Source organism: Radiomyces spectabilis (assembly GCF_025331425.1).
Source record: "Radiomyces spectabilis strain NRRL 2753 chromosome Unknown BYT42scaffold_5, whole genome shotgun sequence".
In the NCBI taxonomy this organism is placed as follows: domain Eukaryota; kingdom Fungi; phylum Mucoromycota; class Mucoromycetes; order Mucorales; family Radiomycetaceae; genus Radiomyces; species Radiomyces spectabilis.
The window spans coordinates 1517320-1536768 of record NW_026251930.1 but is presented as its reverse complement, the minus strand read 5'-3'; the positions used below and the strand labels follow the sequence as shown (position 1 = coordinate 1536768).

The following is a 19449-nucleotide window of genomic DNA, read 5'->3' as shown; positions in this document are numbered from 1 at the left end:
ATGACGACGACCATTCGAGGCGACCAGTTCATACGCACCCTCAGACACTATCTTGACACGAACGAAAGCAAGCTCTTGGACACGCTTTCGCGATCTCGTGGGGCAAGACCACTGTCTTCTGCAGGGCGGACAGAGCGTGAAAGCGATGCTGCTAGTCTTGGTTCATCCACGAACCTGCATCAAGGCACGAGAATCAATAATCCACCCTCATCCCTCTACGGCATTCCGATTCCCTACATGTCACTTTTGGCTGCCACTTCCCCCCATGCCACCTCGGTCGGCATGACACCGTATATGCCCCCGAATCATTCCTGCCTCACGCTCGATATCCACTACCTGTATTTTCTACTGGTGCAATTTGATCACATCGGTCTAGATATTGGTGACCCTTCTTTGTTGGGCGATATACCAGAGCACGGTATTATTGAGACAGAGACATCCGAAACAGCTGGAAAAGCGCCATCGATCATGTCGGTGGGGTCGATCGCATCAACCATGTCAACGTTTTCTTTATCGAGTGGGTGGAATTTTTGGCAACGGAAAGCGCAGACTAAACCGTCGGATCGTCCAATTCATGAAGATGTGGCCTCCATTTACCGATTTTTGGAACGGATCACTGCTCTCAAACTGCAGTTGAGTTTATCCATTGATACCCAGACTGGTGTTACCCGAAGTAGTCCACGGGTCATTTCCGGCTACGAGCAATCTTTACCGCAGGATGGATCGGTCCTGATTTCGTTGCGACCTTTCCATCACCTCACCTTTCTCGAACTTGATAAAGTACACCCACGATGCTTGGATGGATGGAACGAGCTGCAACGGCGACTGGTGAGTTTGGTCATCCGGGGAGCAGGCGTCGAAGATGCCGCCGACGCATTAGTAGTGGAAATCGATAAGCAGCTGGAAAGAGACACCCTGTCCTTAAACGAGCAAGATACCCTCACATCCACCGACACTCCCGAGTCGCCCGCTGCCGACCCAAACCACGACAAAGAGAACGAGTCTAAAAACAAGGAGGAGCGATGGCGTCACTTGAAAATGCTCTCTTTAGCGGATAACAATCTCACCACGCTTGATCCGGAACCTCTCCAACACATCCGGTCCATCACCCACATCAATTTAGCCAGCAATCTACTCATCGATGTACCTGCTGCATTATCCAATCTTTACAATCTGCAATCACTGAATCTCAGCTATAATATGATTTCCTTTACGACCGGCATTAACACGATTCTCGGCAATATTCAGGAACTCGATCTGCGAGGCAATCGTTTAACCATGCTTGCTGGCCTCGAACGATTGTGGGCTTTGGAACGATTGGATTTGCGTGACAATCGCATTGAAGACGCGGCCGAGGTAGGCCGTTTAACCACTTTGCCCAACATCAACGATATATGGATCCAAGGCAACCCGTTCACCAAAACTCAGGTAAAAATCATAGCACTAGGATGTGAGGGACCCCTCATTAGGACTTATGTTTAATCGTTTTCATTAGCCGGATTACCGGGTAGATCTGTTTAATATGTTCAAAGCGGCTGATCTCGACATTCATTTGGATGGCACGAAACCGGCATTTTCGGAAAGGCGACGTATTGTTGCCACGCCTGTGCGGGACGGTTATCGTGCGGCGGCGGCGGCAGTGAATACAGAAGCCGTGAAAAGATGGCCTACGGCTCAACCGAGTGCCGCTATTGGTGACACGGATTCTGCCAACAGTGAACAGAGTCAAAAAATTAAAATGGCGCGGCCCAAATCGAAAAAGGTGAAGCGAGTGGTTCGCTTGGGAGGTGAAGAAGGTGCCAGGGAGACCGGAGAAGATACGGCGAGTAAACATCGTTTGGCAGAATTGGAGCAGTCAGTGAAGCAAGAAGCATTGGCGCGTAAAGCGTCAAGAAAGCAACGTCGAGCGCGTTCGGTGCATCGAAGCGAGTCTTCGGAAGAAGAAAAAGCCAATCGGCCACGCTCGGTGTCTCCTGTGTCAGATCGTCACAGTGATTCTTTCCGACGCAAAATCGAAACCATGCGCCGTGAAGCAGGCACCGAATGGCTGCGTGTTCTTCAGGAAATGAAACTCGGCGATGAACCTGATCATCGTCATTAATACAGTAAATTCAAAATGAAAACCCCCCCATTCATGTATTCCTTTTCTGACTGACTGATAAATCAAAAACTATAACTATCGCGAAGTTTGGTATTGCCCCAACGCAACATCACCTATATTGCATATCGATATTCAGTGCAATTGCCTGCACCAGCATGCTTAATAGATGCATGGATCCTTGACGACTCAAAATGCGGGATTGGAAATTACGCTACTCTTTCATATGATTTTGCGGACAAAAATTACCTAATGCCACGTTGTGTGTCTAAGCAACAATTAAAAACTCGATCCTTTTTTTCAAACCCATCGACTTGGCGTGCCCACCAGTATCGATCTTCCAAATGCTATTTTGCATCATGCTTAACTGTAATGCCATGTTTTTTGAAATTGTAGTTACTAAGTAGAAAGAATACACATAGCTTTCGGAATATGGATCCAATTTGGCATATCTGGACCAACAAAGTATGGTTCGAGTATTTTATGGGACACATTGTGTCGAATCCATGTTCTTGTATGACGTGAAGACCTTATTAGGAATACCAGACAAGAATTCAACCCTTTTTTTTTTTTGCTTCGTCTTCGAGGCTGGTTTTTTTATTTATTTATTATTATTGTTATTTTCGTTTGTCTTTCTTTCTCGTCAAGAGTTTATTGATTTGCAAATGGCAGCTTCTTCGCTGCAGAAATGGACATACGATGTCGCGCTGTGGATCTTTAATATCATGTTGGAGATCTTTTTTCGAGAAGTGCGACCTCGAGGAGCTCACAAAATACCCAAGGACGGGCCTGTCATCTTTGTAGCCGCTCCTCATGCCAATCAGGTGAACATTAGCCCACCTGAACATGCCCGATCCTGTCAAAGCAATCACTCAAACCACTCACGCCTTTTTATCCTGTGTAGTTTGTTGATCCCATTATCCTCATGCGCGAATGTGGTCGCCGTGTTTCATTTTTGATTGCCGAAAAGTCCATGCATCAACGTGGCATTGGCTTTTTTGCTCGCATGGTCAATGCCAGTGCGTACCCGTAAAGGAAAAACACTTTCTCGATTGTCATGCCATTCTAACCTTCTTTTTGCACTTTCATCTAGTTCCCGTCACTCGACCTCAGGATCTCGCGGTGCCGGGAAAAGGCCGTATTCAGTTACTGAATCGTAAAACAGACCCGCTCCGCATCACGGGAATTGACACCCAATTCTTATCACAGCTACGACCTCGAGATTCCATCGCTCTTCCTAAAGGCGTCGGTACTGCCGAAGTCGTCGAGGTCATCTCGGATACCATGCTTATTATTAAAAAGGAGTTCAAGGAGCTGAAAGCCCTTGAATTACTGACCGCCAACGACGGCGCCCCGTATAAATGCTTGCCGCACATTGAACAAGAATCCGTCTATCGTTCCGTGCACGAAGAACTCAACAAGGGTCAATGTATTACCATCTTTCCCGAAGGCGGTAGTCATGATCGGTATGAAATGCTCCCTCTCAAAGGTAATCACCTCCTCCCCTCCTCAACATTTTTCTGTAACTAATCTAATGGCAAAATGGATTAGCTGGTGTTACTGTGATGGCTCTCGGAGCAATGGCAAAATACCCGGGTTTGGATGTCAAAATTGTACCTTGCGGTAAGGTTGATGAATTCAAGTCCGTTCTTCATGCCGCTGTGATACTTTTTCACTGATGCCGGTTTCACTCCTGCTAAACTAGGCTTGAACTATTTTCATGCGCATCGATTCAGATCCCGAGCGGTGATTGAGTTTGGTAATCCGATCACCATCTCGTCAGAACTCGTCGATAAATTCAAAATGGGAGGCTCCGACAAACGTGAAGCATGCGGAAAACTGCTCGATACCATTTATGGGGGCCTGAAAAGTGTGACCGTCAATGCAGGCAGTTATGAAACATTGATGGTAACACACCGAGAAAAAGAGACAATGGCGAGACATAATTTGATCAGCTTCCTTTTCTTTAATAGTTGATCCAAGCCGCACGAAGATTATACAAACCAGCTCATCGAAAGCTCCAAATTTCCCAAGTAGTCGATCTCAATCGTCGCTTCTTGATTGGTTACCAGTTCTTCAAAGACGATCCAAAAGTGATTGATCTACAACAACGCGTGCTGGCGTACAACCAGTTGCTAAAATATCACGGCATTCGCGATCATCAAGTTTCACGCACTCATATCGGTGGATGGTCCACTTTGTTTCTCTTCCTGAAACGTCTCGCCATTTTAACTCTATTGACATTATGGGCTTTTCCAGGGTATGTTTTGTCCCGACCTGTTTGATCATGGCATTCTCAACTTAACCTGCCCTATCATCCATCCATAGTGCTATCCTCAATTTGCCCGTCGTCATTATTGCCAAAATCATCAGTCAAAAGAAAGCACAAGGTAACATAGCTGAGCATATGCATTTCTGGGGATTTTAAGATGATGCTAAAAACGAACGATTACTTTACAGCGGCTCTCAAGGGGTCAGTTGTCAAGATTGCCGGTCGTGACGTTCTTGCGACATGGAAACTTTTGGTCGGGCTGGTTCTATTGCCGACACTTTATGCATTGTACAGCTTTATGATGCTGATTGTTGTTCTTCGTACATCGTGGGACTTCAAATGGAAAATCATCTTGCCTTTGATTACATGGAATATGCTACCTTTTGTTTCCTACGCAAGCTTACGCTTCGGTGAAATCGGACATGATATTTTACGGTACGTCGACTCCCTGGGTAACCATGTGAACGAATTTTGAGATACTGATTGAACCTTCCTATTTTCCCGCACAGATCACTTCAACCCATTATCATGGCGATGCTGGACCCTGACGCGGCCGAAATATTAAGGCATAACCGAGAAAAGCTTTCGCAAGATATTACCAGTTTAATCAATGAATATGGGCCCAAAGTTTTCCCTGATTTTGATGGTATGTGGACTGGAACTATGAGATGCCATGATGGCATATATGTAAAGGAACATTTCATTGAATACAATGCTTTGTATGGATTAGCGGACTACATATTCCGTATCGCACCTCCTTCGGTCAGTCCCAGTCCTAGTCGAACCACCAGTACAGGCAGTCTGCCGTGGTCATCCAAGCAGAGCAAATTACCGAAAATTGCCAGTGGATTCTTCCAGCAAGCGGCACGGATGGAGTGGTTAGACGATCGCAACTTATTCAACTGGGGACGCACCGAAGAATCCGATGTGGATGACATCTTTTTCTTTTTGGATAAACACAATGGCAGTATCAGTGGTCGCAGTCGAAGCGGGTCTGCCAGTGAATCGGAATCGTCGCGTCCAGTGAGTCGCAACCGTAGCCGGTCCAACAGTCTTGGTGAAGGTTTCAAGGTCGAAGCCATGACTCCCGCACGTGTCTCCCGACGACCAGTTTTCAAGATCACCGACGTCGACGAAGACATTGATGAACTGGCTGTTGCCGACCAAAAGAAACAAGACCAGCAAGAAGCAGTGTACCAAAGAGACTGTGAAGAAAACGAAAATGATCAACACAAAAAGGACGTCTAGTCTGTGTTGAAGCAATGCATATTTTTTTTCCACTTTTATCTACCTGAAAGCTAAAATTTCTATCATTTCTTACTTTTCTTACTTTTCTTACTTTTCCCCAAACAAAATTACCATACTGAAGCATTGTTTTAGTACACAAGCTATGCAGTCGATGAACCGCTTCGCAAAAAAAAAAAAAAAAAAAAAAAAAGAATAAATGTTTGTGCTGCACTTCTCATTTTGTGCTACCATCAGACTACGTCGATTTTTGTTTGATGTAAAAAACGAAGAAGCTAACGTTGTGGAAGCCTAAAGCTTGCCTCACAGAATCCACTCAATCAGACCTGCGACAACCCTTTGTAGGAAACTTTGAGTAGTCGGAGATCAAAAACGGATTGGAGCATCCAATTTTTTTTTATTTTTTTTTGGTTTTACATGAGATATCCACAGCAATCTATGGCAATACTGCCATCTTCTTGGCGGCCGTCACATAATTGTTGATTTTGAATGCTCCAATTAATATGATGATGCTAAAGGCCAGCACAAAAGAATCATGGGGCTGAAACGGGAATAACTCGTTTGCAGAATCATTTGCTGACGTGGTTTATAAACTTTGGTGAGCGCATATGGCCATTTCCTGTTCTTTCCGACTAGATCACTGTTTTTCAATCTGTCCAACTACCATCCATATTAATATGTGCATGTTGCAGGATTTTCTTTGAAAGTCTCATCTGTCAATGATGTTTCGTGAAGGGAATCAACGGATGAACCCGATAATGCAACCGGGCGGAGCCTGAAAATGACTGAAAAATGTTTATATTTTTTTCCGTTTGACAGAATTGGCTTGACTTGCACCTTTTTTATTGTACCCATGTCGTCCGCATTTGAAGGCTTTGTTGCTGTTCACAAGTATCAGCTGTCGGCTATTCCAGAGGAATTATGGCAGGTAAGGGCATCCTTCCCTGTAGCATTTGTTATTTGCAACCTGTCACGACTCATCGTCACGCCATGAACAGCCGCTCTTTATGAAACTCGGTGAAGATTATCTCGATGCCGGTTAGTCATGGATCTCCTATGCTCATTCCAATGTCACGGTGTTTAAGCTAATGATGCCTTTTATTGATAGGTTCGGTTGTCGAATTGCATTACGGCGATCCTCTCGACGGTTATTCTCTTCATGTCAAAGCAGACGCCTCGCTTGAACGCCATGGGTAAGACAAAAAAATTGTCAATTGCCCAAAAAGGAAAGATCCGATTCATTGTCTATTGCAGAAATATTTATTTGATTGATCATGCATGGACCACGACCCCTGAGACGGCAAAGAAACAATTACACGAGAATCCTGGTTTGTTGGAACGTTTGGAGAACTTGATGGATATTGAAGCCGAAGAGATGCCGCCTGAGGAAAAGGACCCGGAAAACGAGATCCAGCATGATGAAGACACCATCCGTATGGTGGCGGACCAAGCCGGCGTCAGTTATGAAAAAGCAAAGGAAGCTTTGGAGGCCGAAAAGTACGAAGTTGTGAACGCCATCATGGTAAAAATTGATGATCATTGAACTACGTCTAGCTGCCAATCCATGTATCTGAATAATTTTTGTCTGAATTAGCATCTCACCATGGATGAGGAAGTCAAGAAGGAAGCCGATCGTCTTCAGGAACAAGTCATGGGTCAATTAATCGGTAATTGGACTTAGTTTGAGATTGCATTGCTGTTTGCTGTCATCTCACTCCTGGTTGTTTGGGGATTCAACAGCCAGTGGCAAGGCCCAGGAAAAGGAAGAAAAAGTGAACAAGGAGAAGGAGGAACGTCGAAAGAAGCAAATTGCGGACTGGATGCAACGTAGAATAGATTACGTGTATCAGGCCATGTGGGCTTATATCCAGACCTACTCATTTTCTGTACTCAAGGAAAACGGCCAGCCCGATACACAAACAGCGTGGTGTAAGTTATCCCATCGTGCTTTATCATAACACGGCTCGAAATTAATGTGATCCATTTTTTTTCCAGATATTAATGATGAGGTAAAAAATGACTGATTCTCTGTCTTGATGACAATGTAGCTATCGCGGCGACTGACGGATTTGGAATAGGTTGGATCTGCTTTGACCCATTCATCGGACCCCAACATGGCGTGCATGCCTTTTATTTTCTCCCGAGGGGCTAGCGGGATGATCCCTTACAGCGTTCTTTTCCCTGTCAAGGATATTGCCCCTGGCGCCATTGTCACTTGCGACCTGGTGCCACGTGATTTGGGTTCACCTATGGATAAGATCGCTTACTTGTTCGCTTTCAAGGATCGATTACTTCCTGATGATGATATTGAAGAGAAGCAGAAAATGCTTATCGATGCTTATCGCTTGGTCAATACGGAATTGAAGGCTCAATCGACCCAGCAACTTTCCGACCCTCGAATTGTTACCGCCAGTGAAGCAGTGGATGTACTCAAAGCGTCAAAAAAGCCCCGTGAGACTCCATTGCGTGTGTATACAACCACTGAATTTGTGCGCCAATACTTGAAATTACCCAACGTCAAGTTCACCGACGATATGACCTCGGCCGACATTATTTGGAGCAGTCAGGACTTTTCCGCCTGGGATCAACTGAAGCCGGGTCAAACGATCAATCAGTATCCCAACGAAAGCTGTTTGACCTTTAAACACAACTACGCCAACCTGGTCAGGTAAGTTGTTCAGAGGCTTGATAATATGGGGAGACGAAGCGTAACACAAATTCGATTTTTTTATATGGATAGACAAGTGTATGGCACACCTTCGTGGATGATGACCACATATAATCTTGTCACACAATTGGGCGAATTTGTTGGCGATTATTTGGCGGTAAGTGGTGCTGCAGGTTGATTCAGAAAATGGGATCACTCATTCTATACTTCTCATAGAGCGAGGAAGAGGATCCAGAAAACAACATCTGGATTGTGAAGCCCTGGAATTATGCACGTGGTTTGGAAATTTCCATCAGCCGCTCGCTGAGTGAGATTATTCGCCAACATGACAACGCGGTACCGAAAATCGCTCAGCGTTATTTGACCACTCCATGCTTGTACAATGGCAAAAAGTTTGATTTGCGTTACATTGTGCTGGTGCGCCACATTCAACCCACCATGGTCGCATGCGTGTATAATATGTTCTGGATTCGACTCGCTAACAAAAAATTCGACTTGGGTAAGTGGAATTTGTGTTGCTTCGCAGGCTGCGGATTCTTACTTTGCATTCTCCGCAGAGGATCTCTCGGATTATGAGCGCCAGTTCACGGTCATGAACTATTCTAACTTCCAAATGACCCAATTGGACTACAAGAGCTTCATTTTCAACATGGAGAAACAACACAAAATCCAATGGGACGGTGTTCAGCGTGACATTAACCAAGCCATGAAAGGTACAGTCTGCACATGAAACGATATTTGAACAACCTTTGACTGACACATGCAAATAATTAGATGTTCTTGCCGCAGCGGTGACCCGTCCTCAGCCTGTTGGTTTAGCTTCCGAGAAATCGCCCGATTATGATGCTTTTAGCGTTTATGGTTTTGATATCATGTTGACCAGTGATTTCCAGCCTATTGTCGTCGAAGTCAACTTTTCTCCTGATTGCACACGCGCTTGCCAGGTAACCTACCCAAGCGGAATTATCAAAACCATCTTTTTACCGTATCTAATATGCCCCTGACGTTTTCTTTTATAGTACGATCCGGAATTTGTGAATAACATATTCTCTGTTGTCGATGGTCGTTTCGGTCAGACCGACAAGGGCTTGGAAGCTTTCACTGTATTATAAATGTAACAATTAGGAACGATCTATAACTACTTGGTAATAGACATATACTATCATGAACTTTTTCCAAAAACATTGACTCATGATTATTATAAACGATGTGATTTATTGAATTTAACTGTTCTGAAGAATAAACTGAACGCGGCCATCATTAAGGATGGGCTTTGATGCTTCTTTTGCTCAGCATATCAAAATGCAGCAGCACACCATGATCCACATGCGAGACGTTTCTTTCTCCGCTTTTTTTTTTTTCCTTCCACCTTTTTTGTCCGCTTTTATAAATCGCTTCGTCAACTGCTAATGAATTGGTTTTCTTCTCCTGTAGCCTCTACCGAAGGAGGATGGATGACAGCTGTAACACAGTGGCAGAGCACCGACTATTAACCATCTGCTTTTATTTTACAGTGCGATACATATACACCACGACGGACGACGACGGCTGGCGCAGGTATTAAAACTGTATACTTGCAGTTCTTATCATTATGCTGTTCTGTTCCTCAGGTCGTCATGGACACGAACAACGAACGGCTGGCGCAAAAATAAGGTATGAAAACTGCACATTTGCGATTTTCATCGTTTTCCTTTTATTTTTTCTCCATCAGAAACAACACGGACACGGACGACGAGTCAACGATAAAGACACGTAAATATTGCTTTTCTGATGCATTCATTTGTCATTGGTTGTCATCCATCATCCTCTGCTGCTGGCTGCTTGCTCTGGGTATTGCCCTCAAATAGTTAAATTTCTCTTAATATTAAAGTAGATTGTAGCTTAGCTAGCTGTAAGAAGATAGATGCCCTTCTCTGATAAAACTAAAAGTACCATTCTCATTATTGTCAACCTTACTCCGTTGGAAGTTGTTATATTCGATAACAAAATAATAGAAAATGGGGGGGGACAAAAAAAATATATGAAACTGAAGCTCATTCGTTTTACTTGTATTTCGTAATACTGTAGCTACGATATTCATATGATTTAGTGGAGCACGATTTCGGATAATGTATGATTGCTTTATAAGATAAATGGTTGAACAGGTCTGACGGAATGTTACCATGCAGTGGAGTGATAAAGGAGAATGGATATATTTATTTAGGAACAGCCGAGAAAATATTGAGTATGCAAAACTCTGTTGCGACTAGTATAAAAACATTACAATTTATGCCTCTCCATGAAATCAAATCTTTGTGTTTAGATACACATATGTGGTATATCCACTACTTGTCGTATTATCCATCTTAGACTGGTGTTCCCAAACAGGAAAGATCGGGATCTAGACGTGTTTCCATTCTGAGTGAGCTTCTCCATTAGAACACCGAATGAGCCTTTTCATCCATAACTTGGATCTATCGCCGAGATCAATTCATATGGGTAAAGCTGTCACATCACAGCATGTGGATCCTTCCTAATACATCTTATAACCGGGGACTGCTCACTGATAATTATTAATTCCGACTCAAGACTAAAGTATAAATAGGCAGATCACATTAATCGAAATAAAGACATCCAACAGTCTCAAAGGATTCTCATTGTCTCTTTTGTTCTAAATTCTCTCATATATCACAGCTTGAATTGCGGAGATAAAATGGTTAAGTAATCCCTAATATGTTTTCAGGTCCCATTTTATGCCTATGGAATTATAAGATCAAGCAAGTTGCACTCATGACAGAAGAATTAGCAGGAGAACCTTTAATTATTTAGACATAAAATTATCATTTTGAAAGAACATTTGCTTTGAGAATCTGTTTGCTCAAGGCCCGTTGTATTTGTATGATCACTTGCATCGATCGGATCGCTCAAGATACTAATCCGTCGTAAGTGTTGTTCTCGAAGGTGTACGGCGTGCTTATGACAAAGGTTATATTTGAAGGGATTGTTTTTGCAACTTCAATTGCAGCTCGCGTAATGTCAGAAGCTGTAGCTATTGAGAACTGGAGGAGTGGATGACGCTTTGGCATGCTTGTATCAAAAGGTCTGGGGTCATTAAATATATTGCTTTATGTTTATGCGAAGGATCTGTGAAGTTTTCTACTGCTTAGTACCTGTTTCTCGTTTGACAGAATTTGAAGTGAATCGGCAATAAAGAGCCGTATACCCGATATGCCGTATCGACACCGTCTTATCCACTGCATACGCCATGTATAACAATTTGTTTGAAAGGACAACCATAACATGGCCGTGGAGACAAGTGCAAACCGGCAATAAATCACATGGAAACCTTGTTGCATCTCGTCAAGATTTGCAACTTGCGAATAACAGCATAAAGAGGCAGAGTTTTTATAATGGTACGTCTCTGTCAATATCGTAAGCACAAGAAAAACGGAACCTCCTGCGCCGGTTGAAGTATGCCAATGTCCACAACGTTGCCAACAGCCGTTGCCTAGAATAAGGGCTGTGATTAGGTCATTTATTCATGACACTCGAAAATTTTTCGAGGAAACCGTCAGTGGTTACTATGGCATACATTATACTGAACAGACTGTGACATGAGTCGGGACTGAGTGCATGAAAGGATATGGTGGGACAACTGAGCGGTACTGGCTCAAGCGCACACAAGATTCATAGTCCGTCCGTTCTTATTTCTATTCCAGAGGATTGATTTCCCCTCCCCGCTCCCATATCGCGTCTTGCTTACCCAAGCTGACCAGGCGTCAAAGAGTCCGCACTAACTGAAATCGACAAGGTGAATGACGAGGTGCATGTTTTACTGGGCAGTGTTTACTCGAACACTCATGAATATTTAATTGACAAAGAAAAAGGAAACAAAAGGGTGAGAATAATGCTTTGTACAACAAAATAGGAAGGGAATTCAAATATGTGACTTTTTTTCCATTGTGTCATGGGGGAAAGGGAAAACGCGGTAAAATTGGGAGGGTGAAGTTTAAGAGCTTGATGCTCGCGGGAATAAGGATACTCTAAATGAATCGAAAAGGGAAGCAGAAGGAGCAAGTCGACCGGGACCTCATTCTGCGGCTCGTAATAAAGGGTATATTTCTGTGCTAATGGAATCACGACCTGCATCGTCACCTTGCATAGCTTCCGGAACCCAGTCATCCACGTCTTGCTGCTGGGAAGGCGCCTTGTAATCCAAAGGAAGCCAAATTAACCATATAAGGAAAACCTATGGATGTTCCGCCGATCAAAGTTTAGAAAAAGTTTTCAGTGAGATAATCAATACAGTAACACGATCAATCAAAAACAGGAACAGGAAAAACAATTCTCCTTACCAAGTACATCGTGCCGAACAAAAGAATCAGGATAAATGAATGCGTTGTCGTAGCATGGCTGACAAATAAAAACACATCCAAAGACACCACCACTGCTGTGAGCAACCAGCAGACGATCTGTTTCACGGTTGATAAACGGAACTCTTTTGGTACGACGGCAGGCGAAATAGACAGTTTCAAGATAGGAATCAAAACTGTAGGCAAGCATACACTGCATCATGTCATTCCGAGAGCAAGGAAAAACGTTAGTTCACAGATAATACATCGGATCCCACGTTCACATCTGGCTTTACCTTTGCAGTACATTCAATAATTCACCCATCGTATCAAAGTGATCAACAGCAAAGATAGCAACACACACACTCGGAATGAGCGAAATACTACGAGTAGCAGCTACGCGATGCCATTCCTTTTTGAAAATATTTCCAAAGAATCCCTCCGTCACATACTGTCCTGCAAGAGTGCCGGTCATCGTTGAACTTTGGCCAGCTTTCCATAAAAAAAAAGTTAATCGATCACTAGGGGAGCTAAAAACTCGCATGACTCCTTTTTCTATAATCCAGTCCTAAACTTACCAGCTAGCAGTCCAGCTGCCCACAAGTATTTGGCTGCTGAGCCAAGCGTTCGACTCAAGACGACATCGGCATCGGCCAATCCAGGAATGTTCTTTTCACCGGCAGAAGTAGGATCATAAAACACTGGATTATCCAATGATGCGTCAGCCACCCATTTCCATAGATAAACTATCCATAAAAAACCACCTTCACCCTACCTTCTGCAAATACTACGACAATGGCAAGATTGACCAGGAAGGAAAGAAAGAGTGCCAGGGCGGATTCAATGCCAAAATAATAATTGGCTTCTTTAAGCTTGCGAACAGTGGGATTGGCGCCAAGATCTCGTGATTTTACAAGTGCACTGAAAAAAAAAAAGATATGGTCAATTCACAAGGGAATATGAAAAAGCTATGGTTTCAGGTTTCTCCTTTTCACTTTCAGAATCCCACATCCCATGCTCCATGCTCCCTGGACTCCGTCAATGAAAATGATATGAGGAAAAACAACATACCTGTGCAGGAACATATTGTGCGGCATGACAATAGCACCCAACATGCCTACGGCTTGAATCGCCGTATTGCGAGGGACGATGGGAATGAGGATACCACGTAGTATTTGACCTGCATCTGGCTTGGAAACAAACATTTCCACCCAAAAGCATACTGTCATCACCAACACCAGTACCATAAAAAACGCCTCAAGTTTCCGCATTCCGTAACGTTGAATCATCATAAACGTGAACGTATCGAGAGATGTCAATAAAACACCAGCCCACAATGGCAAGTTGAGGAGAATGTGCAACGCTACGGCCGTCCCCACAATTTCCATAATATCGGCGCCAATGATAGCAACTTGGGCAAACGTCCATAAGGTGATAGTCATTGGTTTGGAGTAACTTTCTCGAATAAGCTGAGCTAAATGTCGTCCGGTGATCGTTCCCAATCGTGCCGATAAAAGCTGAAATATAAGCCCTGATCACCGTCGCCAATTGCTTAGTCAACAAGTTATACAATATTCCTTGGATCACTTGAAACATACCAATGACGTGAGCCCAAAATAGCAACCATAGCAGTCGATATCCAGCTATCGCACCTGACTGAAGATCGGATTCCAAATTACCAGGATCCAGATAGGCTATAGACCTGCATCAATGGGACAACGACAAGAACAAAGGGAGCAAGGGGTAAGCAGGGTTATTTTTTTCATCAGTACCGAGCCACTCTCTGATCGACATATTGAATAGTTACATTAATAAACCTATGTAAATTGCCACAGCGTCGGTTAAATCACATCATGACCGTATCTGATCCTCTTTATCAAGGCTTTACCAGGTCCGGCGTATTTCCACAGCTTTTTAAACGAGAAACAGGCATCCGAGACATCCCCGGTATCGATTTCCGGTTTGATCTCTAAATCGTCACCGACATTGACAGCGTGATGATAATCCTGCATATCCGGCATTAAGTGGGGTTTTCCTCCACTGTCGTCGTCATGCAAGGATTCCGACAAAGTCTCTTCCGATTTCGAATGTCGCCTGCGATGGAATGAGAATGCGTTATCCAATTCCGCCGTTGTATAAAAATCGTCGTCATCGTCATCTATTTCCATGCCATGTCTTGCATCGTGAGGCACCATGATGGAGTTCAACGTGCCCAATGTTCAGGAGAAAAAGTGAACTGGTAAAAGGGAAAAAAAAAAGAGGAAAATCGGAAAGTGGCGGCTGCAATTAAAAAAAAATTAACAGCGCTTTTTTCATAACAGGAAATCAAGGTCTATGCCATATTTGGACATGGGGTAATTCATGAAAAAAAAAAATCGTGAAAAAGGAAATTTATGGAGTAGTAAAAAAAAATGAATGTTTTTCTTAAAGTACAAAATCTAAAATATAAAATGATCTTTTTTCTGGTTGTTAATGCTCTTCTTCCTTTACGCTTGCAGTAAGGCCAACAGTTGTTTGCATGCGGTTTGCACTGCAGGATTAGCGTATTTCTTGTTGGACATGACAGAATCAATGACATCAGCGTCCCACACAGCATTCATCTAAGTCAATGAAAATAAAATTATGAGTCCCGCTTACTCCGCAGATCGAATAAATGATCCATTTGATCTATTTTACCTTTGATACATCGTCTTGAACGACCTTGCGATGTGTTCTCATAACGAGACCAACGAATTTCAGGAAATGACGCATGCTATCGTAATTTAATGATTTGCTCTGACCGTCTTCCAACGAAGTTGTCAAAGTGGCTTTGATTTGTTTGGCGATTTCAGGCATCACATCCAACAATCGCTTATCATAAACATCCGATTTCTAAAACAACAAACAATCACATCAGTTACTTTCCTGTACTTTTGCAACCATATTTCTGTCCAAAGAGAAGAAACGAGGGCTTACCTTGTTGCTTACGCGTTGGATCATGTTACCGGCCCATTGGCAAGCTGTGGTATGACGATATTGGTTCACAGGTTCGTTGATATTGATGTAGACGACCAATGTATCCAACAAAGGCCATGAGCTGAGAGGGAATCGTTGCACCAGAGAGGCAATGATGGAAGGAGAGAAATGCGTGGTTTTTTTCATCATGTAGGTCTTTAATGAATCGTTGTAAATCGCCATCATCTTGTTGAGTCGTTCTTTGGTGGCCGCCGACATTTTATCATCGATTTCCACATCGGTTCCGCCAATGATACATTTTCGTAAATACAACGAAAGGGATGCACACATCTCGGTCTGTTGCTTTGTGGAAGAATGTTTGGCGAAGTCAAGCACGGCTTTCAATGTTTCCAAGGCAGAATCACCTGCATCCTTGGGATATTCATTGGCTTTGGATAATCGGTTTTTCAAGAATGCAACCACCTTCTCCACCAACTGACTGCTGACGGACTTGGTGGAAGTTGATCGAATCACGTTCAATAAGGGGACAATCAAAGATACCACCAAAGGACTGGTTGGATTCTTGCGGATAAAGATGGAAATCAAATCCATGACATTGTTCTTGAAGTGCACCATACTGTATTGCATGTCTAAAAGAAAACAAAACGGCATCAGTATCGGGTCCACACATTGCACTGCAGCATGCATTTGACTTACTCTTCTTCTCGCTCTTCTCCAACTTCTTTTGTCTGAAGACTTCGGCCAACTTTTCGTCGAAAGCTTCCATGGCTTCATCATCGAGCTCTTCATCTTCGTCATCATCACCCGCGAGGACGCCTTGTTGTTTCATGGCCTCTTCGATCTTACGACGGAACTCTTCATCCACTTCCTCCTCATCGTCATCTTCTTCTTCGATTTCAACGTCATCCATATCCAACATTTCAACGTCGTCATCTTCCTCATCATCCTCGTCTTCTTCATCCTCTTCATCTTCGCCAAATAATTCTTCGCCGCCAAGTTTGCCTTCTTCAGTGGTCAAAATCTAATATGATACATATGCGTGTAAGAATGAGCTGCAACGTGAAATTGTATTCGAGCCATCTACTTACGTTGAGCAACACTTGAAGGGACTGTTCCGTCATTTGGGAGGAGAAGTTCTCAAAGACTTGTTCGGCTGAGTTCTTCAATACAGGAGAAGCATTGGTCAAGAAACTGACCAACATATCCACAATGACTTCGATAGGCTGAGGTTCATCTTGTTCTTCAGTTGTTTTCTTGCTCTTCTTCTTATCAGAAGCCTTCTTCTTGGGATACATCTTCTCATAACAATCGAGAAGTTCTTCCAACAGAGATTCCGACTCGCTTTCATCGATCAAACCATGAAGAAGGACATTGAGGAACAAGATTTCGAAACCACGTTCGACGCAATCAAAAGCAGCTTCCTTGCTTTGAGCAGAAACCTGGAATACATACGCATTCTTAGTATGATGACCGAGATACCAACTGAACGGTTAAGCCTTACCTTCTTTCGCAAAGCCTCAACGGCCTTGACTGACTTTTTGCTCGCTTCAATAAATTCCTCAGTCGGCTTGACAAGACGCTTATAATGCTCCTTGTCCTTTTTAAGCAACTGAATCATATCATACACGCGATAGATCCATAATTCTCCATCTTTGGTGACGCCATGCAAACGACGGGACTTGACGACCGCACCGGATTCCTTAGCAGTATTCATGGGTTGCAGCTTGGATAAAGCGACCACAACCGTCTGGAAACGGTCACGACAATGCTTGCGGGTGGTTTCCGACAGAGCAGGCGAAGGTGCGCGAGCAGCCTATATCAACCAATTGGTTCGTTAGTTATAGTGACCAATAAGGCAGCACAGTATATTTACCTTTAAGAAGGAAGAAGTATCCTTGGTGGATTTAACGTCGAAAAAGGCATAAACAGCCAAAAAGCGAACAACAGACAAGATCCAGTCCTCTTCTTTGGGTACCTTTGGGTTCGTCACCATCAATGCCAGTTGAGATAAAGCCCATTCACGACGGGAATCGAGACGCTTCGAATCGTCATGGGACGTCGTTTCCTTATTCTGCTGAACAAAGGTCTCTGCAACATATTCCAAGTAGTTTGTGATGCCTTCAGTGTTGAGAGTCGCCATGATGTTCTCAACCAGTTTTGTTTTCGTGATTTGATCAAAGTTGTGATTGCCATGCTTGCCTGTCAACTGGGTCAACAAAGCAAAACCAACTTGTTTGTTGGACTCGGCCACCTTTTGAATCACAGTAGCCTATCGATCAAGAATGTGTCGGTAAGAATCAATCCACTTTTGCCGTCAAAAAGAAAAAGAAAGAAAGAAGATAACATACAGTATGCTTAGCCGCCTTGTTCAAATAGCGCACATCAGAAGACAAGTTATTGATGAAACTGCGCATGAAGTTCTCGGTAAAGATGAGCGGCATTTGGTCCGAAGATAAGCGAGGCAACACTTTTTCCACCAACTGGAAACCCCAGAATTTGCGACCATGGGTGGCGTTATGTTCAAACATAGCATCTACAGCATGACTTTATGTTAGTTTTTCATCCATTTACCCATCTATACACAAATGTTAAATACGTACGATCAACAGCGGCGTTCCAAAATTCGTCAAAGGAAGCAATCTGCTTCTTTTCCGTTCTCTGCTTCTTCTTTGGTGGTTCCTCAACAACGGTAGGCTTTTCAAGGTAAAAGGCTAACAAACGGTCCCAGACAGAGTGAAGTTGAGGTTTCCATTCCGTGTGTGCAGCCGTTTCTTGATCGTCCATCGGGATTTCCTAATCATTCATTTCCGTGTCAATTTTCGTTTTTTCCCCACTTTATGAACTAGTGACGTACCTTGAGAATGATTGATAAACGAGGAAGGTTAGCGGGATGAAGGACGTTTTGGTTCTTCCATCCTGCAAATTGTTCGGTTAAATCGATTTCGGGCATGTGCTGTTGAAGAGCCAACACGAGATTCAACTGATCGACGGTTACAATGGGTCCTTTGAGGAATAATTCGCGGATTTTGTCTGCAACCTCGGCCTTATAAGAAGCGGATTTAACCTGTCAAGAAATGGCGAAAAGTTATGACATGAACGCCCCTTTTCCATGGAAACATTTGGTGATAAAAATGACACTTACGGAAGGCAACATGTTGATAACGACGTGATAGCACACTTCTTGCAGGTAAGACTTGACCTCCGCCATTTCGGCTAAATTCTCGAGAATGCGAACGGTGTCTTCCGAAGTGGTGGTCGGGCGAGCAATCATACCAGCAGCGACAACTGACATGAGACCGAAAAGACGGCCGAACAACATGTCACGGAATTCTTCTCCAGACATGGATCCAACACGATCGGTATACTGTAACAACAGATCGAGAACCAATTTGGTGGAAATGCAATCAACGACAGTCAAAAGCTATGAAGAAAAATACAGATCGTTTGATAAGTAAAAAAAAAAAGTTGAACGTGGAACTGGCCACACAAAGTAAGTTGAGGAAAAAAGAGAAATGGGTCAGTTACCTCTGTCAATGCCAAAGAGAATCCCTGACGTGCACCCTGACGAGAAGAAGGAAGACCTCGGAGCAAACGTCGTACGGCGTAAGAGACATCGGAAGCGCAGAGCTTGTCGAGCGATTCTTCGGTGGAGGCGACTTCGTTGGTGTTCTCGAGGGATTCTTCGTGAGCCTTTTGAAACTCGGTCAAGGATTGGATCAACGATTGAGCCGCTGCCAATCGCACTTTGGGATCAAAGGAAGCAAGATCCCAGTATAGCTGAAGAGTTGTCGTAGCCATTTGAGATTGTGAACAAAGGGCTCGATACCACACAGACTCACAGAATATCTTTTTGGGAAAAAAAAATGCAAGTCCTTTTTGC

General features: G+C 43.6%; 4 protein-coding genes across 4 annotated transcripts; 2 read left to right on the top strand and 2 right to left on the bottom strand.

Moving 5' to 3' along the window:
• On the top strand, window positions 1–5618 carry BYT42DRAFT_494763 (uncharacterized protein; the record flags this gene model as incomplete). The annotated part of the gene is made up of 13 exons (XM_051564319.1): window positions 1–879; window positions 1015–1428; window positions 1496–2093; window positions 2771–2922; window positions 3003–3117; window positions 3192–3587; window positions 3650–3721; window positions 3804–4006; window positions 4072–4358; window positions 4427–4488; window positions 4559–4805; window positions 4880–5016; window positions 5101–5618. The coding sequence occupies 13 exons, from the start codon at window positions 1–3 to the stop codon at window positions 5616–5618; spliced, it is 4080 nt and encodes a 1359-aa protein (XP_051424706.1).
• Window positions 5619–6468: 850 nt separating this feature from the next.
• On the top strand, window positions 6469–9013 carry BYT42DRAFT_494688 (tubulin-tyrosine ligase family-domain-containing protein; the record flags this gene model as incomplete). The annotated part of the gene is made up of 11 exons (XM_051564314.1): window positions 6469–6543; window positions 6614–6653; window positions 6724–6808; window positions 6870–7137; window positions 7210–7282; window positions 7356–7544; window positions 7611–7624; window positions 7694–8283; window positions 8356–8440; window positions 8500–8782; window positions 8841–9013. The coding sequence occupies 11 exons, from the start codon at window positions 6469–6471 to the stop codon at window positions 9011–9013; spliced, it is 1875 nt and encodes a 624-aa protein (XP_051424705.1).
• A 3058-nt stretch (window positions 9014–12071) lies between these two features.
• On the bottom strand, window positions 12072–14939 carry BYT42DRAFT_566474 (natural resistance-associated macrophage protein-domain-containing protein). The gene is made up of 9 exons (XM_051567983.1): window positions 14503–14939; window positions 14422–14431; window positions 14213–14316; window positions 13686–14145; window positions 13390–13535; window positions 13193–13315; window positions 12911–13106; window positions 12618–12828; window positions 12072–12511 (listed from the first exon to the last, which is right to left on the bottom strand). The coding sequence occupies exons 1-9, from the start codon at window positions 14807–14809 to the stop codon at window positions 12353–12355; spliced, it is 1716 nt and encodes a 571-aa protein (XP_051424704.1). The 5' UTR covers window positions 14810–14939; the 3' UTR covers window positions 12072–12352.
• Window positions 14940–15281: 342 nt separating this feature from the next.
• BYT42DRAFT_495240 (DNA polymerase phi-domain-containing protein) lies at window positions 15282–19367 on the bottom strand (the record flags this gene model as incomplete). The annotated part of the gene is made up of 12 exons (XM_051564351.1): window positions 15282–15485; window positions 15570–16198; window positions 16266–16553; window positions 16654–17008; window positions 17092–17382; window positions 17443–17838; window positions 17918–18102; window positions 18170–18212; window positions 18258–18362; window positions 18424–18633; window positions 18712–18990; window positions 19095–19367. 12 exons carry the CDS (start codon window positions 19365–19367, stop codon window positions 15282–15284), a joined length of 3258 nt encoding a protein of 1085 aa, XP_051424703.1.
• Between the last annotated feature and the right edge of the window lie 82 nt (window positions 19368–19449).

Coding starts and splice junctions, on each gene's coding strand:
- BYT42DRAFT_566474 (XM_051567983.1), bottom strand. CDS start 14,809: ATGGTGCCTCACGATGCAAGACATGGCATGGAAATAGATGACGATGAC. Junction 13,536..13,685: donor CACAATATGTTCCTGCACAG/GTATGTTGTTTT, acceptor TTTTTTTTTCAG/TGCACTTGTAAAATCACGAG. Junction 12,512..12,617: donor TGTTCGGCACGATGTACTTG/GTAAGGAGAATT, acceptor GAACATCCATAG/GTTTTCCTTATATGGTTAAT.